The sequence below is a fragment of the Rana temporaria genome, chromosome 1 (assembly GCF_905171775.1).
Source record: "Rana temporaria chromosome 1, aRanTem1.1, whole genome shotgun sequence".
Lineage (NCBI taxonomy): Eukaryota > Metazoa > Chordata > Amphibia > Anura > Ranidae > Rana > Rana temporaria.
The window spans coordinates 36030321-36058119 of record NC_053489.1 but is presented as its reverse complement, the minus strand read 5'-3'; the positions used below and the strand labels follow the sequence as shown (position 1 = coordinate 36058119).

Below are 27799 nucleotides of genomic sequence, written 5' to 3'. Positions count from 1 at the left end.
TTTTTTTATATATTTAATTTACGTTAACCACTTAAGCCCCGGACCATTTTGTTGCTAAATGACCGGGCCACTTTTTGGGATTCGGCACTGCGTCGCTTTAATTGACAATTGCGCAGTTGTGCGACGTGGCTCCCAAACAAAATTGACATCCTTTTTTTACCCCAAATAGAGCTTTCTTTTGGTGGTATTTTATCACCTCCTGCGGTTTTTATTTTTGCGCTATAAACAAAAGTAGAGCGATAATTTTTTAAAAAATTCTATATTTTTTACTTTTTGCGATAATAAATATCCCCAAAAAAGATATAAAAAAAATTTTTTTTCCCTCAGTTTAGGCCGATACGTATTCTTCTACATATTTTTGGTAAAAAAATCGCAATAAGTGTTTATTGATTGGTTTGCGCAAAAGTTATAGGCCCGGATTCACAAAGCACTTACGCCGACGTATATCGAGATACGCCGCGCAAGTCTATCTATGCGCCGTCGTATCTATGCGCCGTGCCCACAATCTGAAATACGCCTGAAAATATGCTGCATACGACCAACGTAACTTTCCTACGCCGGCGTATCGTGGGCGCATATTTACGCTGGCCGCAAGGGGCGCTCCCATTGATTTTCATGCACATATGCAAATGAGGGAGATATGCCAATTCACAAACTTACTTGCGCCCGGCGCATAATATACGCGGTTTGCGTAAGGCATACGTCCGGCATAAAGTTATTCCACATATAGGAGGTGCAACTCATGCAAAGGTATGGACCAGGGAACACAAGCCGTTTACGTAGTACGTGAATAGAGCTGGGCATAGGTTACGTTCACGTTGTAGGCAGTGACCCGGGTATCTTAGGGAGTAGTTCAGACGTGATTCTGCGCATGCGCACTGGGTTGCGTCCACAGGACGGCGCATCCGCCGTACGTTATTCGTAGCTTTATGGCGCTCAGTCCATCATTTACATGGGGTCATGCCTCATTAGCATGGCTCACGCCCACTTTCACCTACGCTGGCTTACACCGAGGAACCCCAGCGTAGATTTGGGGGCGAGTGCTTTGTGAATCCAGTGCTTGCACCTGTGCGCTGCGTCGGCGTAGCGTATATTAGATATGCTACGCCCGCATAAATATGCGCCGATGTATGTGAATCCGGGCCATAGTGTATACAAAATAGGGGATAGTTTAATAGCATTTTTATAAATATTTTTTCTACTAGTAATGGCGGCGATCTGTGATTTTTATCATGACTGTGACATTATGGCGGACACATCGGACACCTTTGACACATTTTTGGGACCATTTAAATTTTTACAACAATCAGTGCTATAAAAATGCACTGGTTACTGTGAAAATTACACTGGCAGTGAAGGGGTTAACCACTAGGTGGCGCTGTAGGAGTTAAGTGTTCCCTAAGGCGTGATTCTTACTGTAGGGGGCGTGGCTTGCTGTGACACGTCACTGATCGTGTTCCCGATGACAGGGAACACGATCAGTGACAGTGTCACTAGGCAGAATGGGGAGATGTTGTGTTTACACTAAGGCCGCGTACACACGGGCAAACATGTACGATGAAACCGGTCCGCTGGACCGTTTTCACCGTACATGTCTGCCCGGGGATTTCTGTACGATGGCTGTACTAACCATCGTACAAAAATGCGCGAGTAAACAATACGTGGGGCGTGTCCACGCCGTCGCCGCGACGATGACGCGGCGACGTGGGCGGGCCTGCCAGTTAAATGCTTCCACGCATGAGTCAAAGTCATTCGACGCATGCGAGGGATGGCGGGCGCTCGGACATGTACGGTAGGTCTGTACAGACGACCGAACATGTCCGAGCGGGCAGGATTCCAGCGGACTGTTTTAAAACACGTCCAGAAATATTTGCCCGAGCGTGCTGGAATCCTGCACGCTCGGGCCTACACACGACCGAACATGTCTGCTGAAACTGGTCCGCGGACCAGTTTCAGCAGACATGTTCGGTCGTCTGTACGGCCCATAACATCTCCCCGTTCTATCTCCCCAGGAGACAATCGCGGGTATGCCCGCGGCGATCGAGTCCGCGAGACCCGTGGGCGCACTCACGGAGATCGCGGCAGGCGCGCCCGCAACAATCGCTTCTTAAAGGGGACGTACAGGTACGTCCTTTTGCCTGCCCGTCTCATGCTGCAGGCGTATATCTGCGTGTCGCGGGCGGCAAGCGGTTAAATAGGTACCTTACTATTGCTAATTTTCTGTAGTTTTGGAGCACCTCTGTGGCACGGGGGGGCCGTAGTGCCACATGTGTGCAATCAATGGCCCCCACGGTGCGTGGGAATCCGGCAATTCTGTAGAAATCCTGCATTGCCTTCTGCCGCAGATGCTCATGGGTGGGTTTGATGATGTGGTAGGACATGTGTGTGAGGATTGCGGGGACAACCTGGTACACGCATCTGCTCATGGTGGATTGTGACATCCCAGACACGACTCCACTTGTAAGCTGAAAAGATTTTCTGGCGAGGAAATGCAATGTTGCCAGTACCTTGACCAGTGGCTGCACTGCATGTACGCGGTGTGTCTGGCTGGTGATGTCATCATGCAGGGTTGTGGCTAATTCCAGGATGGCATCAGGGCTGAATCTGAAGATGCGATACACCTCTGAATCCCCCATGCCAAAGACGTTCATGCGCGTGCGGTGTATCCTCTCCCGTGCCCTCCTCCGTGCCTGTGGACGCAGTAGTGCTATGACCATGGCTGCCCCTGGCATGTTGGCATACAGATGTGTTATCCTGCAAGTGGGGTTGCTCAGCTCGTCCGTAATGGTGCTGCTGCAGCTGCTCTCCAGCTGACATGTGCACGTCTGTTGCTGAGTTACACCAGCTTTTTGATGGACTATCTTTAGGCTGGACGTACAACTTGCGCGTAGCCTGCGTCGGGCGCACGTACATTCGTGAATCGCCGTATCTCCCTCATTTGCATATTTGAATAGCAAAACAATGGGAGCGCCAGATGCGTCCAGCGTAAATATGCGCCCACGATACGCCGGCGTAGGAAAGTTACGTCGGTCGGAAGCCTATTTTCAGGCGTATCTAGTTCTGTGGGTACGGCGCAGAGATACGACGGCGCATATTTACACTTACGCGGCGTATCTGTAGATACGTCGGCGTAAGTCTTTCTGAATCCGGCTAATAGTGTTTATTGCACTTATACACATTTTCATGTGCGCCGGCCATACGTACGTTTGTAATTCGCATATTCTACGCCGAAAACAACGGAAGCGCCCCTAGCGGCCAACGTAATATTGCACACAATTTTACGCCGCCGCATTCAAGTTACGTCAGCGTAGGAAGCCTATTTTTTGAGCGTATCTGCCTTTGAGAATCGGCGTAGCGATACGCCGGTGCAGATTTGAAATGCTACATGAATCTAGCCCTTTGTATACATTATTGTCCGAATATAAATAAACACTGTATTGTTGCCACAACAAGGAAATGGGGAAATTGGAATGATAAACACAAATGTATCAATAGACAACCTCTGACACTCAGTATCTATCATGAAAGGGGCGGGATGTTATTCTCTATCTTCTTCTATTACATCATAACTGCTACAAGGCAGCCAGCCACTTGCAAACCTTTCCTCTGATTGACAGGAGATCCCAGGAGTGTGTGCAGCAGCTGTGTGGCCTGCTTTGCCCTCTCTATAAATAATGCCCAAATGTCAGGGACTGCTAACTGGGTCACCACCCAGCCCTCCTCCCCCCTTGCCACCCTACTGCCCCTGGCACAAGCCATGCCTTTTTCATTGATGACCACACCAAGCACAGACAATAAAATAAATATATATATATCTATAAAAGAAGCTGCCATGCTTTCTGCCCAGACAGACAGAAGGGAGCTGCGCCTTCCCTCCCCCCATGCACAGCCCTCATTGGCTGGGCTGCTTTGTCTTAGGGGAGCGGAGTGCCCCCTCCCTTTGTGCGAGGCAGCTGCAGCACATTTGAATGTATAGAGGGGGGATTTGAAGGGACCATTTGCAATGGGCCATCTGTCTGGCAGGCAGCAGTAGTAGCAGCAGAGCAGAGAAGAGCAGAGCAGAGCCCAGCGCAGCCCGACCCCTCCGACCAGACAGACATCGGCAGAGCCCCCCAGCAAGCAGCGCCCACTCTGCCAGCATGGTGCTCGTACACGTCGGATACCTTGTGCTTCCAGTCTTCGGCTCTGTACGGAACCGAGGTACGGTGCTGGATGGAGGGGGGGATCTGGGGGGGTGATGATGGCTCTGCGATGAATGCCTTGCTGGTGTGATTGCTTGACACGAGAGGGAGGGGGCTGCTTTGTAATCTGCCACAACCTGGACGATTGCAATGGAATGGTTTGCAAATATATATATATATATATATATATATATATATATATATATATATATATATATATATATATATTTTATTATTATTATTATTATTATTATTATTATTATTATTTTGCAAACCATTTCATTGCAATTGTATTGCAATATATATATATATAAAATTGCGACTCATCATGACATATTACAAACCAAGCCTCGCTTCTATATTGCTCTCTCTCTCTATATATATGATGACTTGCAGTGGTGACTATAGCTCAGTGGAATGTGGATTCTGTAGATGATGATGTGCTGGGTTGCCATCTGTCCATACATTTATTAGCAGAGCAGCCTTCAGGAGAAGAAGCAATGCTATGTGTTATATATATATTGGTCTGTTGGTATTCCTTGCAGTGCTGATCTTTATATTCTACTCCTAGGCAGCCCTTTTCTATAGCTGGAGCAGGATCCTCCTTTTTTTTTATGCTTTGCCATACTGATTTTTTTTTTTTGTGCAATGACAGCATAACATGATATCATTCTATAGTGTCAGTATAATATAAACCTATCATTCTATAGATCCCCTCTTTTTTTATATCCTTTGCAATACTGACTTCTGCAATTTCAGAATAACATGATATCATTCTATAGTATCTATAGTATAACATAACCCTATCATTTTATAGTGTCAGTATAATATCACCCTATCATTCTCTAGTTCTTTTTTGACCCTTTGTAATACTGGGTATCTATAGTGTCAGTATAATGTAATCATATAATTCTATAGATCCCCCTTTCGTTTTTTTCTTTTTTTTTTTTTAAGATATTTTTATTCTTTTTTTTTTTTTTTATATCCTTTGCAATACTGACTTATGCAATTTCAGAATAACATGATATCATTCTATAGTGTCAGTATAATATCACTCTATCATTCTATAGATCTTTTTTTTTTGTTACCCTTTGTCATACTGGGTATCTATAGTGTCAGTATAATGTAATCATATCATTCTATAGATCCCCCTTTCTTTCTTTTTTATTTTTTTTAAGATATTTTTATTCTTTCTTTTCTTTTAATATCCTTTGCAATACTGACTTCTGCAATTTCAGAATAACATGATATCATTCTATAGTGTCAGTATAACATAACCCTATTATTCTATAGATCTTTTTTTTTTACCCTTTGTCATACTGGGTATCTATAGTGTCAGTATAATGTAATCATATCATTCTATAGATCCCCCTTTCTTTCTTTTTTCTTTTTTTTTTATATCCTTTGCAATACTGACTTCTGCATTTTCCGAATAGCATGATATCATTCTATAGTGTCAGTAGAATATCACCCTATCATTCTATAGATCCCCCCTTTCTTGTTTTCTTTTTTTTATATCCTTTACAATACTGACTTCTGCATTTTCCGAATAGCATGATATCATTCTATAGTGTCAGTATAATATCACCCTATCATTCTATAGATCTTATTTTTTTTTATCTTTTTGCCATACTGACTATCTATGGTGTCAGTATAATATAATCATTTTATTCAATATATCATATAATAATCATTTACCCTACTGACTGCCTACATGGTCAGTATAACATAATCCAAAAACCTTTTATTTTTTTTATTTTATTTTAGCTTTTGCCACATTGACCTTTTACAGTGTCAGTATAACCTAGACCTATTTTTCTATAGATTCTATTTTTACTAATTTCCCTAATGACTTTTTTTTTTTTTTTACTGTGTCAGGGTAACATAGCATATGATTCTATAAAGCTTGTTTTTATGCTTTGCTATACTGAATTTCTACAATGTCAGTATATTATAGCCTTATTTTATAGATCTATTTGTATGCTTTCTATACTGATTTTTTATTAAGTCAGTATTATTCTGTAAACTGTATATTTATGCCTGGCCACACTGACTTTCTACAGTGTCAGTATATTATAGCTTTATCTTATAGATCTATTTGTATGCTTTGTTATACTGAGGCCCCGTACACACGACCGTTTTTTTCGACAGAATCCAGCAAGAAACTCGATGGGAGACGTATTCTGCCGAGAAAACCGGTCGTGTGTACACTTTTCGCCGAGAAACCCGTCGGGAAACTCGTCGAGCCAAATAGAGAGCATGTTCTCTATTTCCTCGTTGGGCAATGGGAAAAATTTGGCTCGACGAGTTTTCTGACAGCCGAACAAGGAACTCGACGAGCAAAACGATGTGTTTTGCCCGTCGAGTTTCTCGGTCGTGTGTACGGGGCCCGACTCTCTACTAAGCCAGTATCATTCTGTAAAGCTCATTTTTATGCTTGGCCATACTGATTCTACTCTCTCCGGATTGTTCCATAAATCAAATTTTTATTCTTGGCCATAGTGACTCTACTATGTCAGGATTGTTCCATAAATCTAATTTTTATTTTTGGCCATTCTGACGTCAGGATCTCGCTATAAATTTTTTTTTTTTTTGCCCCACTGACTTTCTACAGTTTCTGTAAATCATAGTCTTATTTTAATGATTGAATTCTTTATACTAGCCAGACAGACTCCCTACTATGTCAGTGTCATTCTATAAATCAAATTTTATCCTAGAAGTATCATCCTAGAGATCTCATTTATTACCCTATGGCCATACTGACTCTCTTTTATGTCAGTGTCATTCTATAAATCTAATTTTTATCATTTTGCTATACTGATTTTCTACAATGTCAGTATAAATATAATTATCCTATAAATCTATTTTTTTCATTCTTTGCCATGCTGACTTTCTACAGTGTCAGAATATCCTAGCTCTACCATCCTATAGATCCCATTTCTGACCCCATGGCCATGCTGACTCTCTGCTTTGTCAGTCATTATCCTTCTATAAATCTAATTTTCTGTCCTTTGTCATACTGATTTTCTACAGTGTCAGTATAACCTAGAATTATCCTATACATCTCATTTTTACCCCTTGCCATGCTGACTTTCTACAGTGTCATATTATAGATCCAATGTCTGACCCTATGGCCATGCTGACTCTCTGCTATGTGAGTCAGTGTCATTCTATAAATCAGATTTTTATCCTTTTGCCATACTGATTTTCTACAATGTCAGTATAAATAGAATTATCCTATAAATCTATTTTTTACCCTTTGCCATGCTGACTTACTACAGTATAACCTAGCTCCACCATCCCATAGATCCCATTTCTGACCCTATGGCCAATGCTGACTTCCTGCTCTGTCAGTATACCCGTTGTCATGCCATTGTATGGCTCTGCCTATATTGTGAGTGTGCCCAGCAGTCGACCGCCCAGTCATTTACGAACAAGTCCCAAAAAAAAAAAAAAAAATTTTAGACCGAGGCTGTGCGTGAAAAGAAAACGCCTGTCATTGTCCTAATCACATGCTAACCGTGAACGTGGTCTTTGGTGGTCACCTCCTAGTTTTTTTTTAATAGGACAAGCATGATGCCAGCCTGCCAGGGGCATTGCTTCCGTCACACACAATGGCGAAGAGCTGATACATCGTATCGGTGTAATTGGCACAGTGTCAGCAGTCCTGCATTACATTAAAATGGCCTGCCAACCCAAAATTAAAATTTTCATTCTATGGAAACGTTATGGACGGCTTTGAAGTGCTTTGAAGTGCCATCCATAACGTTTCCATAGGAATTTTTTTTTTTAAATAAAAAAATTTTGGGGTTGGCAGGCCATTTTAATGTAATGCAGATCAGATCCATGTATGTCAATCAGCCCCCAGTTCCTCCCCAATCTTAGCCTGCTGTTCCATCAGCAGCCAGCATTCCCTTGCAGATGGGGGCTGCTGCAAACAAAGGGTTAAGCGATCACAAAGGAGGAGGAGGAAGGGGGGGCCGGTGACATTCTTACATGGGGGGGTTGTTATGATCCATCATATGTTTTTAGTATTTTAGCTTTTGGAAAAGCCTAGCGCATACACTAAACCGCTGACATTTGTAGGCATTGCACACTTGTATATTTATTTATTATTATTATTATTATTTTATTATTATTATTATTATTATAATACAAGATTTATTTAGCAATCAGTAGCATTAGACCCTGGGAGGAATTTTAAATCTCTTGTTTGCCATGCTGCTGTTAGCTGTCAAAGAACCTAAAAAAAGGAGATTAGATAAGGACCAGATGGATGTGGACCCATTAGAAGTAGGAATGTTCTGCATCTGGCTGGGGGTGTTGGTGGTGGTGGGGTTTGCATGGTTGTGCGTGTGTGTGTCCTGTCTCTCTCTATATTCTGCTCCTATGATCTGACACTTGACTAGATCTCCTCCACACAGTAATGTGAGTAAGCTTACCCTTCCTTTTCTGATGAGGCCAAAGAATCACAGCTTCTCTATGATCCCTTGGCCTCTACAGATAGCGGAACACCAGCTAATGCAATGAAAAAAAAAAAAAAAAAAAATTATAAAATGGCATCTATTTAAAAAAAAAAAAAAAAAATGTCTATCTTGACGATGAGATATTACATTTTGCATTTATCAATTGTTTTTTTTTTCCTCCATTGTGTAGCACAGTGAGTGACCCAACATGCTGCTCTGTGGTGTGACTCCCCTCTGCATTTACCTGTACTGTGACATCCCCTCTTAACCATTTCCTGTTTCCATCTGAAGAAAACATTGGTCTTTTATTTTTAAGCTGCGGTATCCCCTTCTGTCATGGCTGCTTGTCCTTTTTATTTCTTTGTTTCTGGGGAGTGGGGGCAAAAAAAAAAAAAATGGTTTACTTTTGCCGTTAACCCCTTGTGTTTGCATGCAGATGCAATTAAGCCCTCCTTTTCTATGCTTCGATGATGCCATCTGGTCACCGTCTCATGATTACAAATCACTAGGATGGTATTTGTAATTTAGAAACATGTTTTTTTTTTTTTTTATTTCTTCTTGTTCTGTTTTTTTTCTCCTCTGCAACTGCATCATCACCTTTCACTAATAAGCACTAATATTTTGCCAATAAGCCAATGCTTTGCCGTACCCAGAATCCCAAATAGTTAAAATTTTCGACATATGTTAGCCAAATCTTGGGTATGTATCAATTATTAAATAATAAAAAAATCAAAAATAAATCACATACCCTTCTAAAAGGGTAGCCCTGCCACAAGAGGATACTAACGCTTGAAAAAAAAAAATGAAATTTAAAAAAAATCATATTTTTTTCTTGTTAAAAAAAAAAAAAAACTGTAGAGAATGTAACCCTGAATCTATTTTTCTTTGTAGTCTCATTGTAGTAACATAGATAGAGCTGTAGATTTTAAAAGCCATTTTCTGTATCTTCATCTTGTTTAGCTAAGTACATTGCACTGTAAATTCCTGTTAAGTGGATTCCATTTGCTCCTGGGGAGGCAAGGCCTCAATTTGACCTTTTTTTTTTATTTTCTTCCCCCCCCCCCTTTAACAGCACAAAATAATTATTTAAAATAAAGGGGGGAAAAGCAGTATAAAAATAATTAAAAATAAAAATATCGGTTGATTGGTTTCCAGTTGGCCTTTTACTTTTCCCGTCTTCCTCCATATCATTTGCAATAACGACGGGAAGTGATAAACATGTGAGAGCCCGAAGCGACTCCATGTTGTTTCCAGATTCCATTGTTCTGGAAGTGCTGTTACCGCTTAAAAAAATAAATAAAAAAAATAAAAATTATTCCAGTTTTATAGTAAATGGATGTCCATTTAACAGGGATACTTCTTTTTTTTCTGCTGTGCTATAAAGACGACTTACTTCCTGTTCTTATTTTCGTGGGTAATGTTCTGTATCAGAAATCCTTTTGGTCGTGGACCTTCCACCTTTTTTATTCATGTACTAAGACTTTAAGCATGTTCTTGTATTTTTTGACATTACCTAGTTTTTTTTTTCTCTGATTGTAAAATTCTCTCTCTCTCTATAGAGACGTACCCTGCTATAATGTAATGTGCTCTAGCCTATACATCTTACTCATTGTATGCTGCTTTTGTTTCGTTCTGTTCCGCCCCTCCGAAGCATGGTAGGCTTGCCTCTTTTTTGTATTGTGTGCATGATGACATTGTTACACACAGTTTCACTAATACTAATATATATAAAAAAAAAAAAATCTTTCAATAAAGAAACTAGTTTTCCTCTATTAACCTAGTCTGCCTTTTTCTATTGCTGTTCTCCCATTTATTGTTGTTATTCCTTTATTTTCTATTAGACTCTATTCCCTCATGCTGTATCACTATTTCCTTTATTTTTTTATTTTTATTTCTGTGAGTTCAGAGTGAATGCTTTCGTAATCCCAGGTCCCGCTTTCATTACTCCAGACCCTAGCTTAATATTATAATACAGGATTCATATAGCGCCAACAGTTTGCGCAGCGCTTTACAAAATAAAGGGAGACAATACAGATACAATATAAACGCAAAACAAGAGCATTAGGAGGGTCCTGCTTGTGTGAGCTTACAATCCAAAAGATTTGGCACATGGTGTTAACAAAGTGAGTAGCTGGTTAGAGTTTGAGTTTTAAATAAATGCGTTATAAGGTGTATTTTAATGATACAAGAGGTTTCATTGTGCAAAGAATACTAAACCCTTAAAGGGTCAGTTCACCCTTTCCTGAAAAGATTTAAAGGTGAACTAACACCGTGCCGCCTCCCCACCACCTAGGTCCCTGCTATACTTACCTCCATAGGTGATGAGCTGTCAGTACCTACGCAGTCGGTGAAGTGGTCCAGGGCTTCGAAATTTCCATCTTTTTCCATCTCCTTATTGTAGTGCTTCTGGACAGATCAGAGAAATTCTGATTTGCCGGGACAGAGCATCATTCTGATCCATCCTGGAAGTGCTGCAGAAAGAAGAGGGACAGATCAGGGCACTTTTATATTGGTCAGCACCGGCACAGAGCATCGCCCTGATCCGTCCTGAAGGTGCTGCAGAAAGAAGAGGGACAGATCAGAGCATTTCTGATTGGTCAGCATGGGCACAGAGCAAACGCAATGATGCTCTGTGCCGGCGCTGACCAATCAGAAATGCTCTGATCTGTCTCTTTTCTTTCCGCAGCACTTCCAGGCACAGGGCATCGCACTGATCCATCCTGGAAGTGTTTCAGAAAGACGAGTGACAGATCAGAGCATTTCTGATTGGTCAGTGCTGGCACAGAGAACCACACTGATCTGTCCTGGAAGTGCTGCAGAAAGAAGAGGGACAGATCAGAGCATTTCTGATTGGTCAGCATGGGCACAGAGCATCGCAATGATGCTCTGTGCCGGCGCTGACCAATCAGAAATGCTCTGATCTGTCCCTTTTCTTTCTGCAGCACTTCCAGGCACAGAGCATTGCATTGATCCATCCTGGAAGTGTTTCAGAAAGACGAGTGACAGATTAGAGCATTTCTGATTGGTCAGTGCTGGCACAGAGAACCACACTGATCTGTCCTGGAAGTGCTGCAGAAAGAAGAGGGACAGATCAGAGCATTTCTGATTGGTCAGTGCCGGCTCAGAGCATTGCACTGATCCGTCCTGGAAGTGCTGCAGAATGAAGAGGGACAGGTCAGAGCATTTCTGATTGGTCAGTGCCAGCACAGAGCATTGCACTGATCTGTTCTGGAAGTTCTGCAGAAAGAAGAGGGAGAAGAGTACGAATTTTAGATCCCCAAACCACTGCACTGGCTGCATGGGCACTGACAGCTCATTACCCACGAAGGAAAGTACAGCAGGGACCAGTTGGATGTGGAGGGGTAACAATATTAGTTCACCTTTTATTTTTTTTCTGAAAAGGTGAACTTACACTTTAAAGGACAGTCAACTTTTAACCTAAACTGACCATACACTGCTTACATTACAAACCATGGGCTCGACAAACTCTGAACAAAAGCTTGAAGGAGCAGGGTGGAGAACAGTCTTCAGAACGGTGATTACACCCTTAATGGACATTGGTCAACCAGCAGGCCCCTTAAAAGCTAGGCGAAATGCCTGGATTTACGAATGCTAGATACACTCTGCATCCAGGCTTTTATAAATGCAGTGGCAGAATAGGTGGAAAAGTCTTTTTGATTGCTTGTTATGGCACCACATAAGGAATTCTGCCCATGCTGTGGGACTCATTCTTGAAGGCTTTCTGAGAATTCTCTGGGTCTTAGTTTTTAATGCACCGGAGAGAGAACTGCTATGTCATTGGTGGCTATATGAAGCTCAGACATTGTATCCATGTGGTCCTAGTATCCATAGTGCATTACAGGGCTGCCATTCTAAGGTAGGCAATTTGAGACGATGTACAAGGAAATAAATCCTGGTTAAATTTAGCATTTCCTACTCGGTTTTGAATCCCAACCAGGGCATTATCCACATGCAGTTTGCCTGCCCTACCTGTGCTTACAAGGCATTCCTCCATCACTCAAATTTACTTCCACACGCCAAAGACATGCTTTTGGGTAATTGGCTCCTGTCTAAAATTGGCCCTAGTACGATGTTCTACTTAGTGTGCCCAAGATGGCAGCCTCGCCCACTATCCGCCCCAACACCAATTTGATAGGCACTTTAGAAATATTAATTCATTAAAATGTAGTTGTCTCAGTGGTGTTATTGGTTCCTAGCCTGTTAAAAAGGGTACATTCTAATGAATTTTAGTAATTCTTACTAAATGGATTCAATAACCACTATGGCAGCCGCTATCAAACCCTTGAAGATGCCAAAATTAAGGCCCCAGGACCTCGATTAATTTAACTTCAGAACATGAAAATGTAATTGTAGGACATCTGTTAAAAAAAGGTAGAAATTTTAAGAGCCCAAGGCAACATATATCATTGGGGTAAAGCAAAGTCACTAGTTCTTAAAGCTCTGGCAAGGCTACTTTGTCATTATTTTTAACCTAGGTCACAAATTTAATGGTCCTGTGTCCTGTCCAGAATAAATAAGGCCACAGTGGGTATAAATGTATCATTAAACCAGTATCCAGGCCAATATAAAACAGCCATTGTGACTGCTGCCACGAGGGAACATTGACATCACTGAGAAAATGTCACTGCTTTCTGCAGTTATTGATGGCTTATCTTAATGAGGGCTGCACTGAAAGTAATGCAAAAGTGGCCATAACCTACTTATTAACTTCCATAGGTTGTTCAAATTTCACATGCTGGTAGAATTATGCCACGTACACACGATCGGTCAAACCGATGAGAACGGTCTGATGGACCATTTTCATCGGACCAAACCGATCGTGTGTGGGCCCCATCGGTTAATTATCCATAGGTTAAAAAAAAGCAATCTTGTTTTAAATTTAACCGATGGATACCTAACCGATAGAAAAAAAACGATCGTTTAAAAATCCATGCATGCTCAGAATCAAGTCGAGGCATGCTTGGAAGCATTGAACTTTGTTTTTTTCAGCATGTCGTTGTGTTTTACGTCACCGCATTCTGATACGATCGGTTTAACCGATCAAAATGGTCCATCAGACCGTTTTCATTGGATGGACCGATCGTGTGTACAGGGCATCTCTCTCTATAGCAACTCTTCTCCTCCTTTTCCTTCTCCTTCTCCTCCTTCCATTTCTTCTCCTATTCCTTTGTCTCCTTCTTCTCCTCCTTCTCCTTCTTACCCTTCTCCTTCTTATCCTTCTCCTTCTTACCCTTCTCCTTCTTATCCTTCTCCTTCTTCTCCTTCTTCTCCTTCTTCTCCTTCTTCTACTTCTCCTTCTTCTTCTTCTCCTTCTCCTCCTTCTTCTTATCCTTCTTCTTCTCCGTCTTCTCCTTCTTCTTCTCCTTCTTCTCCTTCTTCTTCTCCTTCTTCTTCTGCTTCTTCTTCTTCTCCTCTTCCTTCTTCTCCTTCTCCTCCTTCTTCTACTTCTCCTTCTTCTCCTTCTCCTTCTCCTCCTTCTCCTTCTTACCCTTTGCCTTCTTCTCCTCCTTCTTCTCCTCCCCCTTCTTCTACTTCTTCTCCTTATCCTTCTTCTTCTCCTTATCCTTCTCCTCCTCCTTCTTATCCTTCTCCTTCTTCTTCTCCTCCTCCTCCTTCTACTTCTCCTCTTCCTCTTCCTTCTCCTTTTCTCATTCTCCTCCTTCTCCTTCTTATCCTTCTCCTCCTCCTCCTCCTCCTCCTCATCCTCCTTCTTCTTCTTCTCCTCCTCCTCCTCCTCCTCCTTATTCTTCTTCTTCTCCTCCTCCTCCTCCTTCTTCTTCTTCTTCTTCTTTTCCTTCTCCGTCTCCTCCTTCTTCTCCTCCTCCTCCTCCTCCTCCTTCTTCTTCTCCTTCTTCTTCTTCTTCTTTTCCTTCTCCTCCTTCTCCTTCTCCTCCTTCTCCTTCTCCTCCTTCTTCTTCTCTTTCTCCTCCTCCTTTTTCTTCTTCTCCTTCTATTTCTTCGCAGGTAAATAATGGATTCCAAGCACAAGCAACGTGCTGTCAATGAGTTATTGATGAAGGAGGGGTGCAGGCTGTCTCACATCTACAGAAGGCTACAGAATGTTTACGGAGATGACATCAAGAACAATGTTTTGTCATTGGTGACTTTTGTCCATTTTGTTATCTCTGTAAACATTCTGTAGCCTTCTGCGTATGTTGGACAGCCTGCACCCCTCCATCGTCAAGAACTCAATGACAACATGCTGCTTCTGCTTGGAATCCGTTTTTCACCTGGAATGAAAAAAAAAAGAAGAATTACTATAGAGCAGGGGTCTCCAAAATTAATAAACAAAGGGTCAGTTTACTATACTTTCGGTTTTAGCGGGGCCAGTGGGAGAAGAAAATGTCAGTGGGAATAAACATTGCCCCATCATTGGTAGAATTTGAGAGGGGAATAGCGCCCCATTATTGGTATCAGTGGGAGGAATAATGCCCCATTCATTGGTATTAATGGGAGGAATAGTGCCCCATCATTGGTATCAATGGGAGGAATAGTGCCCCATTGTTGGGAGGAATAGTGCCCAATTACTGGTATTAATGGGAGGAATAGTGTCCCAATCATTGGTCTCAATGGAAGGAATAGTGTCCCATCACTGGTATCAATGGGAGAAATAGTGTCCTATGATTGGTATCAGTGGAAGGAATAGTGTCCCATCACTGTTATCAATGGGAGGAATAGTGCCCAATTACTGGTATTAATGGGAGGAATAGTGTCCCAATCATTGGTCTCAATGGGAGGAATGGTGTCCCATCATTGGTATCAGTGAAAGGAATAGTGTCCCATCACTGGTTTCAGTGGGAGAATAGTGGTCCATCATCTGTATCAACAATAGGAGGGATAGTGTCCTATCATTGATATCAATGGGAGGAATAGTGTCTCATCATTGATATCAATGGGAGGAATAGTGTCTCATCATTGATATCAATGGGAGGAATAGTGTCTCATCATTGATATCAATGGGAGGAATAGTGTCTCATCATTGATATCAATGGGAGGAATAGTGTCTCATCATTGATATCAATGGGAGGAATAGTGTCTCATCATTGATATCAATGGGAGGAATAGTGTCCCATCATTGATATCAATGGGAGGAATAGCGTCCCATCATTGATATCAATGGGAGGAATAGCGTCTCATCATTCGTGTCAGTGGGAGAATAGTGGTCCATCATTGGTATCAACAATAAGAGAAATAGTACCCCATCAATGGTAGGAATGGTGCCCTATTGTTGGTGTCAGTTGCAGAAACTATGCCCCACTGTTGCGGGGGGGGGGGATAACTCCCCCAAACGCCAGGTAAAATCAAGAAAAGGGACTTATATGGCTCCCAGGCTGCAGTTTGGAGACCACTGCTATAGAGGAAGGATTACTCTACCAACATGTGTAATTTAAATGGCCTATGTAAGTCGATATATATATATATATATATATATATATATATATATATATATATATATATATATACACTGTATATGACTCTAGTCACAAAAGGGCTTATGCATACAAGTAATGCTAGCAAAAACATTCTTGTTGCCCATATCAACCAGTCCGGACTCTTGTTTTAAGTCAAAGAGTAGAGAACCTATAACAGGTTTGCCACATACTTGGCATTCTTTTTCTAAGTTTTAAAAGAGCCTGCATTTTACGGGACCTTAAAACAAGGACCTGAACACTGCTTTTTAGATTAGTCAGCTGTAATAAGGTGTATTTGTATATCTGTGCAAGAAAAAAATTATAAATAATAAAAAAAAAAGAGTAATAATCATGGTCATAGCATGATTTCGATCCCGCGTGTCAATTCCGACTTCGGGGGGCGATTTTCAGAGTCATCTGTGTGGGTTTCTGCACAAATGTCAATGGAAATCACACCCCAAATCACCAAAAGTAGTATAAAAACAACTTTTGGGAATTGGTGCGGCACCGCAAATGCGGGGCGTTGCCTCAATTCGGACGCTGCCATTGCCGCTGATTTGGCATGCGATTTGACATGCCAAATCGCAATCAACGTGAACCAGGGCTGAAAGTCAATTTTTTCAGATAGCATGTTACAAATAAAAGTATCTTTTTTTTTTCCATCCCTATAAAAAGAAATAGCAGGTATAGAATGTAATATAGTTTTTAGAATCTCCTGTATTTCTTTGTATCTTCACACAACGTGGAGGAAGTGATCTAGAACAGAGGTCTTTAAATCAGAGACAATCTGCAGAATCAGGCACTATAAGTGAGGCCATAGATGGATTATAACTTCTCTGTAACTGGAATTTGCAGACTGCAACGTCCCCCCCCACCCCTCCTTGGGTGTAAACCGCATACAGCTGCCCCCCCTGCTCTTTCCATTCTAATCTGGATTTGTAGGCTAAGCCCTTTGCTGCGACATATGCAGACGCGCACACACACGCACACACATATACACATACATGCACAGACACATACATGCACAGACACACACATGCTCACATAGACACATACATGCACACGTGTCAGTTAAGCAGGATGCTCTTCGCCTTGCATGAATGGAAGCATGCATGTGTTACAAGGCTGCTCTCATTTCAAATGTGATTTCTTTATATATCTCACAAACTTTTTTTATCCTCGCTTCCATTAAACAACCCCCCCCCCCCAAAAAAAAAAAAAAAACAGTGATAATTTCAAAATGGCAAACAGGGAAGGTGTCGAGGTATCACGTGACATCCTCCAAAATGGTAATGCAACAAGATCTCCTACTGTGTGGATTAACGAGTGTCGCATAATTTTCTTTTTGCCTATGACATGCACCTTTCAAGGGTAAAGCAAGGTCACACTGACCACAGTGTCTGCTCATTTCCCAGGGATCATTCCAGGGATATATTTTAAATGAAGCATTGATGATGAGGACTGTAGCAACTGTATGATCATTTGTTTTTGTTTTTTTGTTTTCTGTGCTGCTCTAGGAAGATGGCAGTTATAAACTGTTTTGTTGCGTTTTTTGGAAACACCTCCATTTCCTTTTAACCTTTACATGCCTCCTGGCCCTTTAAGAGATTTATGGTGGGGCGGGGCGGGACCTAAGAGCACGTGACCACCGTGATTGGCTGTCACGGGTGAGGATGGGTAAAATTGTCCCTTTTTTTCTGAACTGCCAGACCAGCTTTAAAATGCAGCCCTTTGAGCGGATGGAGGAAAGAAAGGGCTGCAGATAAACAGGTACAACTTTTGAAGATTTGTTTAGTCTCTGTGTATCGCCTGAGGCCGGTCATGTAACGGAACCCCAAATGGGACAGGGGTTAAAGCCATTTATGATATTCCATTCCCGAACCTAAGACATCTATCGACACTCCACAGTCAGGCAAACGAACCCCAATAAACGAGACACACAGCTCTGTTTGAGGTTCCACACGAATAGACCCTTTATTGAGAAAATCAGGCTCTTATATACAGTTCGGAGACTGCAGTCCAAATGAACAATGACCCAACTCCACCCACAGCATCATACGATGGTTCCTAACGAGCCCCCCCCCCCATACACATCTTTTAGTAGACATTCTGTCTCCGGGCTCCTGACCTAATTTACATGAGCTAATTAACTACAGCTGATAATTCATACACCTAACCTTTAGGCTGTCTGTTAACTCACAATACACATTTATCACAGGACTCCTTCACACAATACAGGGTCAATTAGCACAAGCCACAATGACAGATCCTTAGAAGTTAGTCTGGATTCAATACACATTTCACAGTAGCAGACTTAATTACCACAATAGACAATAGAATGCAATCACAGCAAGCTTTATAGTACACTACATCCAACACACAATATATATACAATCTATATACCGCATTAAATCTGACTAGCACAGATCATAGTGGGGTTCTCATTCACCCTGTGCCCCTATTAGAGACACAGGGTGATCTACACATAAGAGGCATCAGGGAGCTTCTGGGTCCCACGGGCCCTTCTGTTACAGGTTACTTCACGGGGTATACAGTACGTACAGGTTTACAACCACTTTAACCCAATGGTGCCGCTCTGGCCGCCCTCGGTGCCTGGGCCTTGGCGCTGAGGGGGCGCATATTTGCAGTCCAAAGAGCTGTGCCGAGAGCGACACAGTTACTGGTGTTCTATTGAATAGTGCCCTGTGTCAAAAAGTGCCTGCGCAGTACGGAAGGCCACTTCAGCTGACTTCCTGATCAGCTGGCGCAACGTCACCATAGCGTATACCAAAGGAGGCATTTTTCAACGGGAGATAGCATTTGATGGGTCTTCCTCCGCTGTTGGCATAGCTTTCAAATCTGCCCATCAAATGCGATTTCCTATCGAAAAATGCCTCCTACTATGTGCCCACGCGCTATGGTGACGTTACGCTGGAGTGGCCTTCCGTACTGCGCGTGCACTTTTCAACGGAGGGCACTATGCGGTAGAACACCGGTAACCATGTCGCTCTCGCCACAACTGTTTAGACTGCAATTCACGCAAATATGCGGCCCCTCTGTGCAAAGGCCCAGGCGCCAAGATACACTTTTTGACAGAGAGCACTATTCGATAGAACACCGGTAACCGTGTCGCTCTCGGCACAGCTGTTTGGACTGCAATTCACGCCAATATGCGGCCCAGGCACCCAAGAGGCCGAAAATTTGCGTGCAGCCAGCAACCAAGGGGTTAAAGTGGTTGTAAACCTGTACATACTGTATATCCAGTGAAGGAGATATGCAGAGATTAAACAAATCTTCATAAGTTGTACCTGTTTATTTTCAGACCTTTCCTCTCTACATCCGTTCAAAGTGCTGAATTTTAAAGCTGGTCTGGGAATTCAGAAAAAAAGGTTACACTCTGCGGAGCTCAGTGAGAAGAGCTCTGACAGCTGAGGCTGGTGGTTCCTTCCCCTGTCACTATTTTTCTCTTGGTGTCAGGGAAAAATTGTCAGAGGTGATGCTGAAAGTAAAGGAAGGAAGCAGCAGACAGAAATGATGCTTGAGTACTCTTAATTGAGTACATACACACTGTAGAGGGATGTGCTTTGTTCATATTTCATATCTGAGGGTTACAGCCACTTTAAAGACAACTGGTCACCAATCAGCATCTGCAATAATCTGAATTCTAATTCTTACATTTTTATAATCGTGTTGTTTCTTTTTTTCATAATTTACTTGTATTCTCTCCTTGTCAGAGCAGAAGTGTCTGGTTCTAAGGCTGGCCTGTCTCCTACTTGAGCTCAGTGCTGATGACAGGCACTTCACAAAAGGTGTTGTTAGGATGACATAATGGAAAGTTAAATGCTTTGGTAATTGACAGTTCTACCTTCCTGCAGAATCCGGGACAGAGTGCCAGTTATCGGTCTTGAGCTCAGGCATAGACAGACCAGCCCACAGGAGTACCTTACAACATGACACTGAGCTGGCTTATCAGGGAGAGAATACAAGTGCACAGCAGCACACACACCTATCCCAAAGAGGTAAGGCTGCACTGTCATAACATCCTAAAATAGAAATAAAACGTAAAAAAAAAAATTGGATAGAGCAAAGGAGGGTTATAATGACCCCGGTCAGATTTTCTTTTTTTTTTGTGTCCCATTTTAGGGGTTTCCCTTCACTTCCAGTCCCATAGCCAAACAGGAAGTAAGAGGAAATCCCTGCAAATTAAGGGAATTGTCTTGGTCCCCATTGGAGGATTTCCCCCTATTTTATTTTTCTGGGGGCAACCCAAAATTTGGAATCTTTCTATTACTTTCACTTTCAATGATCATTGTAAACAAGACTAATAGAGAGGGAGAATCTCCCTAACAGGGGGTGTTCTGTCATTATCTCCAACCCATCAGAAACTCCAACCACGTCACTCCCGGTTTATTTAAAACCGTAATAATCTAAGATTTTGACAAATTGGTGGTTGGACACAACAGTGACAACCGAATAGAGTCCAGTACAGGAAGACTGAGCTGTTTTGACATTTACCCAATGCGGCACAGACAACAATAACAACTTTCAGGGGGTCTAATCCATCTCCACTCTGTCCAAAACTATAAAAAAATATATGTATACTTTATTATACTTTATAACTAAACGCACATTTTTTTTTTACGGTTTGGATAGGAGGGGAGAGGGATCAGAACACCTGTCGGGTTTCTATGGCTGTCTGTGCTCCTGTTCTGTCAAGTTCTCCAACCCGTCAGAAACTCCAACCGCGTAACTTCAGGTTTATTTAAAACAGAGGTCTCCGAACTTTTTAAACAAAGGGCCAGTTTATTATCCTTTAGACTTTAGGAGGGCCGGATTGTGGCCAGCAGGGGCAACAAAAATTTGGCATTGTTGGGAATAAATATGGCCTCGGGATTGGTGGTCAATAGGAGGGGTAGTGCCCCTATTAATAGGAGGAATAGTATCCCATCATTGGTATCAGTGGAAGAAAGAGTGCCCCATTGTTGCTGTCAGTTGGAGGAATAGTGCCTCATATCAGTGGAAGGAATAGTGCCCCAAGGGCTCGGATAGAAGCTAGAAAAGGGCCACATCTAGCCCTCGGGCCGCAGTTTGGAGACCCCTGATTTAAAACCAGCAGTAATTGGAGTTTCTGACGAATTGGTGGTTGGACACAACACTGGCAACCGAATAGAGTCCGGTGCAGGATATTATGAGCGGAGATTCTTACTCCGCTCCGATACTAGCCAACAAAATGGCCGCCTCCGAGGCAGCGACAACTTTGTCTTCGTTAAAATCTCAGATTACTAAGGTTTTAAATAAACCGGGAGTGACGTGGTTGGAGTTTCTGATGGGTTGGAGATATTGACAGAACACCCCCCGTTAGGGGGATTCTCCCTCTTTTTGTCCTGTTTACCGTTATCAGTGAAAGTAAAAGAAAATCACAAATTTTGGGTTGTCCCCCAGAAAAGTAATAGAGGGGAAATCTTCCAATGGGGACACTAGTTCTGGATTCCCTTAATTTGCAAGGATTTCCGCTCACTTCCTGTTTGGCTATGGGGCAGGAAGTAAAGGTGGATCTCCCCATTGGGCCAAAGAGGACAAAAATAAACCTTCTCTTACTCCAAAATTAAAAAAACAAATGCCTATAGTTATATTTTGTTTGGCTATGGGGCAGGAAGTAAAGGTGGCTCTCCCCATTGGGCCAAAGAGGGCAAAAATAAACCTTCTCTTACTCCAAAATGAAAAAAAAAATGCCTATAGTTATATTTTGTAACGGACGCTTTTAAGATTCTAAATCTTCATTCTTAAACATGTTCACATTATAGATTATGAGGGTTGTATTGTGATGAGTGGGGGCACAGCCTCAGCATAAGTATGCCCCCATAACTATAGAACACCCCTTCATGTCTAAGGTTGGCAGAAGGATCAGGTTTGAAAACCATGTCTAATCACCATCGTTCCCCCAAATGTAAGCTAGTCATGGGAGTTATGGATCTGCTCTAACCCACAATATGCACATAACCATATACACTCAATGTGACAGAGGTGCCTCCAAGAGGTCAGATGGTGCCTGCATGATGATCTCCTCACATAAGGTCCGTGACCAGGGCCGCCTTTAATGTTGATTGGACCCTGGGCAAAAAAAAATCTTGGGCCCCCCCCATGCAATTTTGCTCTCCACCTGCTCTGAGACATACAATAAATATCAGCTAGACTTAAAATCAGTTCACTGTATCAGATGAGGCAGTGATTGCGATTGGTTGCCAGAGGTTACAGCATATCATTACCACTTACTGACTGGTTGCTAGAGGTTACAGCTCACATTACCGCTCACTGATTAGTTGCTAGAGGTTACAGCATACATTATGGCTCACTGATTAGTTGCTAGAGGTTGCAGCACATTATTTCTTCTTATTGATTGGTTGCTAGAGATTACTGTACAGTAATACTGCTCACTGATTGGTTGCTAGAGGTTACAGCACATCATCTCTTCACTGCAGACCTTTATTTACGTATGAATGCCGCCGGCCTCAGCTATATACATATGAATCATGTCGCTATTTACATACGAATGCTCCTGTTATTTACATATGAATGAGAGTTATTTACATGTAAACACAGGGTCTGCAGGTGAGTCATCTGTACACAACAATAGGGCAGAGCTGGGCAGCATTAGTAGCAGCCCTTCACACTGAGATATCAGGACACAGCACAGCAGGACTAAAACTTCAAGTGACATGGGAATTTAAACTGGGATAGTTGTCAAGTATGAGGCAGCTGCTTTGGGCCGCACAACGATGACAGGGCCCCTTTTGCCCTGCCTTAAAGATGGCCCTGTCCATGACCAGCTATAGACCAGGCTTGTAAGAGTCACACTGGTCATCAAGGACCCAGCTGCTCGACATCCATCCAAAATGGTCTGCCCGTTTGATGTTGCATGCCAATGAAATTACATATCTGGTTGATAAACAGCTAAATGATCGATGGTCAACTCTACGAGGCTTGGTGTCCTATAAGGCTTGTGTGTCAAACTCAATTTCATTGCGGGGCCACATCAATGTTAGGAGGAGCTCTGTACTCCTCTCTGCTGCCATTTACTGAGATGGGGGGGTGGGGCAGAGACCAGCCTTTCCGCAGCTGCACAGAGAAGTGCAGGATTTGGAGGGGGGAGTTATATCCATCCTTTCTGCTGCTTGACTGCTGGGACAAGGTGGGTTGAAGGTAACATGAAATGTAATAGATGAAATGTAATAGAGTGGATTATAGGATTTTACAAGCATTTTAAACTAGGGCTTATTTTCGGGGTAGGGCTTATATTGCAGCCCCTCCTGGAAAATAACGCTAGGTCTTATTTTCGGGGTAGGTCTTACTTTCGGGAAAACACGGTACATGTGCTATAAGAGATGTGGGGGGAGTGGGCCATGAGTCAACCAATTGCATTTGGAGCAAATATGCAGGTTCATCGGGTCACGGACGGTAAGATACAGCCTGATTGGTAAAACTATTAAGGCGATACGTGTCAAAGTTGAACTCTAGGCAGAAATGTTATTACATGTACATGTAGAGAAACCAAGAATTCTGTTCTTCATGAAAAGCCTTCTGTCCACCTTAACATCATAGTTACACAGTAGGTGAGGTTGAAAAAAGACACAAGTCCATTAAGTCCAACCTGTGTGTGTGATTATATGTCAGTAATACATTGTATATCCCTGTATGTTGTGGTCGTTCAGGTGCTTATGTAATAGTTTCTTGAAACTATGGATGCCCCCCTCTGAGACCACCGCCTGTGGAAGGGAATTCCACATCCTTGTCGCTCTTACAGTAAAGAACCCTCTACGTAGTTTAAGGTTAAACCTTGTTTCTTCTAATTTATTTTAATGAGTGACCACGTGTCTTGTTAAACTCCCTTCCGCGAAAATGTTTTATCCCCATTGTGGGGTCACCAGTACGGTATTTGTAAATTGAAATCATATCCCCTCTCAAGCGTCTCTTCTCCAGAGAGAATAAGTTCAGTGCCCGCAACCTTTCCTCATAACTAATATCCTCCAGACCCTTTATTAGCTTTGTTGTCCTTCTCTGTACTCTCTCCAATTCCAGTACATCCTTCCTGAGGACTGGTGCGCAGAACTGGATGGCATACTCCAGGTGCGGCCGGACCAGAGTCTTGTAGAGCAGAAGAATTATCATTTTATCTCGGGAGTTGATCCCCTTTTTAATGCATGCCAATATTCTGTTTGCTTTGTTAGCATTCTTTTTATAAAACCGGTAGCCGCCATACTCTTTCTTCCCCCGGCCACCGGTCCTGTGTAGATCTTGTTACAGTGCGTGGTGATCCCACCCACATTAATACCTTCATTTCCCCTGGGAATAATAAAGTATTAAAGATTCTGAATCAGCTACAATTCCCAATGGATAATGGGAGTTGTAGTTTTCCGTAGTGACGTATCCACCTCCATTATACTTCCTCCAGGTTGCCCAGCCGGTGCTCTGTTCTTTCTGACTTGCAAGGATGATGTCACACATTTATTTATCCATCTGCTTAACAATGAGGTTGTGTTTTAACCAATTAGCTGATTTCTTATATACATACAGTGGAACCTCGGATTGCGAGCATAATCGATTCCAGGAGAACGCTCGTAATCCAATGTACTCGCATATCAAAACGAGTTTCTCCATTGAAGTCAAAGGAAACTAAAATAATTTGTTCTGTATTGACTTCAATGGCATTTTCTAAAAATACAGCGCTTGCGAAACGCTCGTTAACCGCGTTACTCTCAATCCGAGGTTCCCACTGTACATGTATGTGATGCCGCTTTAACAGATACATTTTGAATTGCATCCTGGACTTTTCAGCTTTAAAGTGGATGTAAAGCCACTCTCTTCCTTTCTAATCTACTGCCATAGTGCTGATCTATAAGGATATAGATGCCTCCTGCGTGTATCCTTACCTGTCACATGTCTCCCCTCTGTCTGTTATGAGACCTGAAAAACTGCAGATTCTGTGGGTGGGTCTGTTGTCTGGAGCTCGGTGGGTGGAGTCGTGATGCCAGTAGACTCCCCGCCCTCCTTTACACTCCCCTTGTCAACATGCATTTTTTCCTATGTACTCCTTACACTGAAGTCTGCTATGATCACTAACATCCAGTCAAAATCCAGAACGTTAACCACATGACTTCAGAAAAGGAGTGGGGGTGGGAATTAAAAAATATTGCTAGTGCATGAGATATGTAAATAACCTGTCACTCACAGCAAGGGGGCAGAACGGATTAAGGTTTTTCTCTGTAAGTCTGTTTTATTTCACTGAACAATAAAAGAGGATTGCTCAGAGTTGGATTAACTCTGTGTGGCAAGACTGGGCACAGATGATAGGAAATCTTATACTGTACATTGTGACATCAAAAAATAAATAAATACATTTGGGTTTACATCCACTTTAAAGTAGTATTAAGGTTAAACTAAACCCAAATCATAAAAATCTATCAATAAATGGTGTATCACATGCTGTTCATACTCACTCAATCACTATGAGATTCGTTTTCTGTATTCTGCAAAAAAACTGGGTGATCCTGCTCTCTATCTCCCCCTTCTGTCCATTTCCCCAATTCAGCTAGGGATTTTTGAAGCTGTGGTAGCAACTCTGCACATGCTCAGTTTTCACTAAGTTTCTTTGCTGAGCATTTCCTCCCTATCACATCTGAGCAGCCCATGTGACTATAAAATCATACATGTGGGCGTATACACAGTGGTAAATGACAACTCACTCCCTCCCTCCCTCCTCCTCCTCCATGCCCACTAACCAGCTAAACACAATGGGGGCGGGATATGTAGAATAATGAAGGCGTGACACAGTAGGGTGACCACATTTCCAAACTACCATTCAGGGACACTCTCCCTTTCCAAAAATCAGCTTGTGCTGTAACGAATCAAAGCACAGTGATTGGACACAAGAGGCTGGAATTTATGATTTCTCCAATCATAAGCAGGGGGCGGGATTGTGCTCCTAAGTTGCGGCGGCGTAGCGTGAATAGGCCGGCGTAAGCCCGCCTACTTCAAATGTGGAACAGGGGGGCGTGTTTTATGTAAATAACTTGTGACCCGACGTGATTGATGTTTTTCACGAACGGCGCATGCGCCGTCCGTGGAATATCCCAGTGTGCATTGCTCCAAAGTACGCCGCAAGGACGTATTGGTTTCGACGTGAACGTAAATGACGTCCAGCCCTATTCGCGAACGACTTACGCAAACGACATAACATTTTCAAAATTCGACGCGGGAACAACGTCCATACTTAACATTGCTACGCCGCATGTACGCCACCATATAGCAGGGGTAACTTTATGCTGGGAAAAGCCTAATGTAAACTGCGTATCTGTACTGCGTCGGCCGGGCGTACGTTCGTGAATTTGCGTATCTAGCTGATTTACATATTTCTAGGCGTAAATCAGCGTACACGCCCCTAGCGGCCAGCGTAAATATGCAGTTAAGATCCAACGGCGTAAGAGACTTACGCCGGTCGGATCTAATAGAAATCTATGCGTAACTGATTCTAAGAATCAGGCGCATAGATACGACCGCCCAGACTCAGAGATACGACAGCGTATCTGGAAATAATGGTGGCGATTTGTAGCGGGACTGGGACATTGCGGTGGACAAATCTGACACTGAGTGACACTTTTTTGGGGAGCAATGACACCAATACAGTGATCAGTGCTATAAAAATGCATTGATTACTGTATAAATGGCACTGGCAGGGAAAGAGTTAACACTAGGGGCCGATCAAAGGGTTAAAGCGGGAGTTCACCCATAAGAAACATTTTTAAAAAAATCCCCTTAGATGGATGCTCGTTTGGTCTAGGGGAATCGGCTAGTTGTTTTAAAATATGAGCCGTACTTACCGTTTTCGAGATGCATCTTCTCCGTCGCTTCCGGGTATGGGCTGCGGGACTGGGCGTTCCTTCTTGATTGACAGTCTTCCGAGAGGCTTCCGACGGTCGCATCCATCGCGTCACTAGTAGCCGAAAGAAAATCGTGACGCGATGTATGCGACCGTCGGAAGCCTTTCGGAAGACTGTCAATCAAAATAGGAACGCCCAGTCCCGCAGCCCATACCCGGAAGCGGCGGAGAAGATGCATCTCGTAAACGGTAAGTAATGCTCATATTTTAAAACAACTAGCCGATTCCCCTAGACAAAACGAGCAGGAATCTAAGGGGAAAATGTTTTATGTACGGGTGAACCCCCGCTTTAAATGTTCCCTAGGGAGGTGCTTCCTAACTGTGTGGGGCAGCTTAGCTGAATCACAAGATCTTTCTTTACCTTCCTGACAGATCTGCCGTTTACCTTGTTTACACAGCTAGACGGTGCATCCGTCTCTCCTGTGAGCGATCGGCGGGTGGCGGTAGCCGCCGGACCCACTGATTGGCTCCCGCTGCGATTGGACAACATCCCTTGTGATAGCAATAAGCATGACAGGTTCTCTTTATGGAGAGTCTTCTATGGTCTTCAAAGCATCCGATCAAACAGAGATCAGTTTTAAAATCCTTGTCACTTCTGGTTTCTGATATCACAGAGAGGAAGGAACATTGTCAGTCCCTCTCTTTCCATGCAGTGCACAAGATGTCGCCCGATGGGGCGAGACCCCCTTCTGCCACCTGTAGAAGTAAGTGATCGAGTGGCGAGACCCCCTTCTGCCACCTGTAGAAGTGATCAAGTTGCAAGACCCCCTTCTGCCACCTGTAGAA

The 27799-nt window shown here is 42.8% G+C and overlaps 1 protein-coding gene across 3 annotated transcripts in view; it reads left to right on the top strand.

Moving 5' to 3' along the window:
* Window positions 1-3540: 3540 nt before the first annotated feature.
* RNF165 (ring finger protein 165) overlaps window positions 3541-27799 on the top strand; it is a 148404-nt gene continuing 124145 nt past the window's right edge. Inside the window, exons 1-2 of one of the 3 annotated variants that reach the window (XR_005746949.1) lie at window positions 3817-4200; window positions 8838-9498. Coding sequence is in view for 2 of the 3 variants with exons in the window: in XM_040336352.1 (XP_040192286.1) it covers window positions 4140-4200 (61 nt within the window). In the remaining variant the exon portion in view is untranslated. Of the gene's footprint in view, window positions 4201-8837; window positions 9499-27799 lie in introns of those variants that run through there. The other 2 variants (XM_040336352.1, XM_040336360.1) reach the window with 2 other exon arrangements.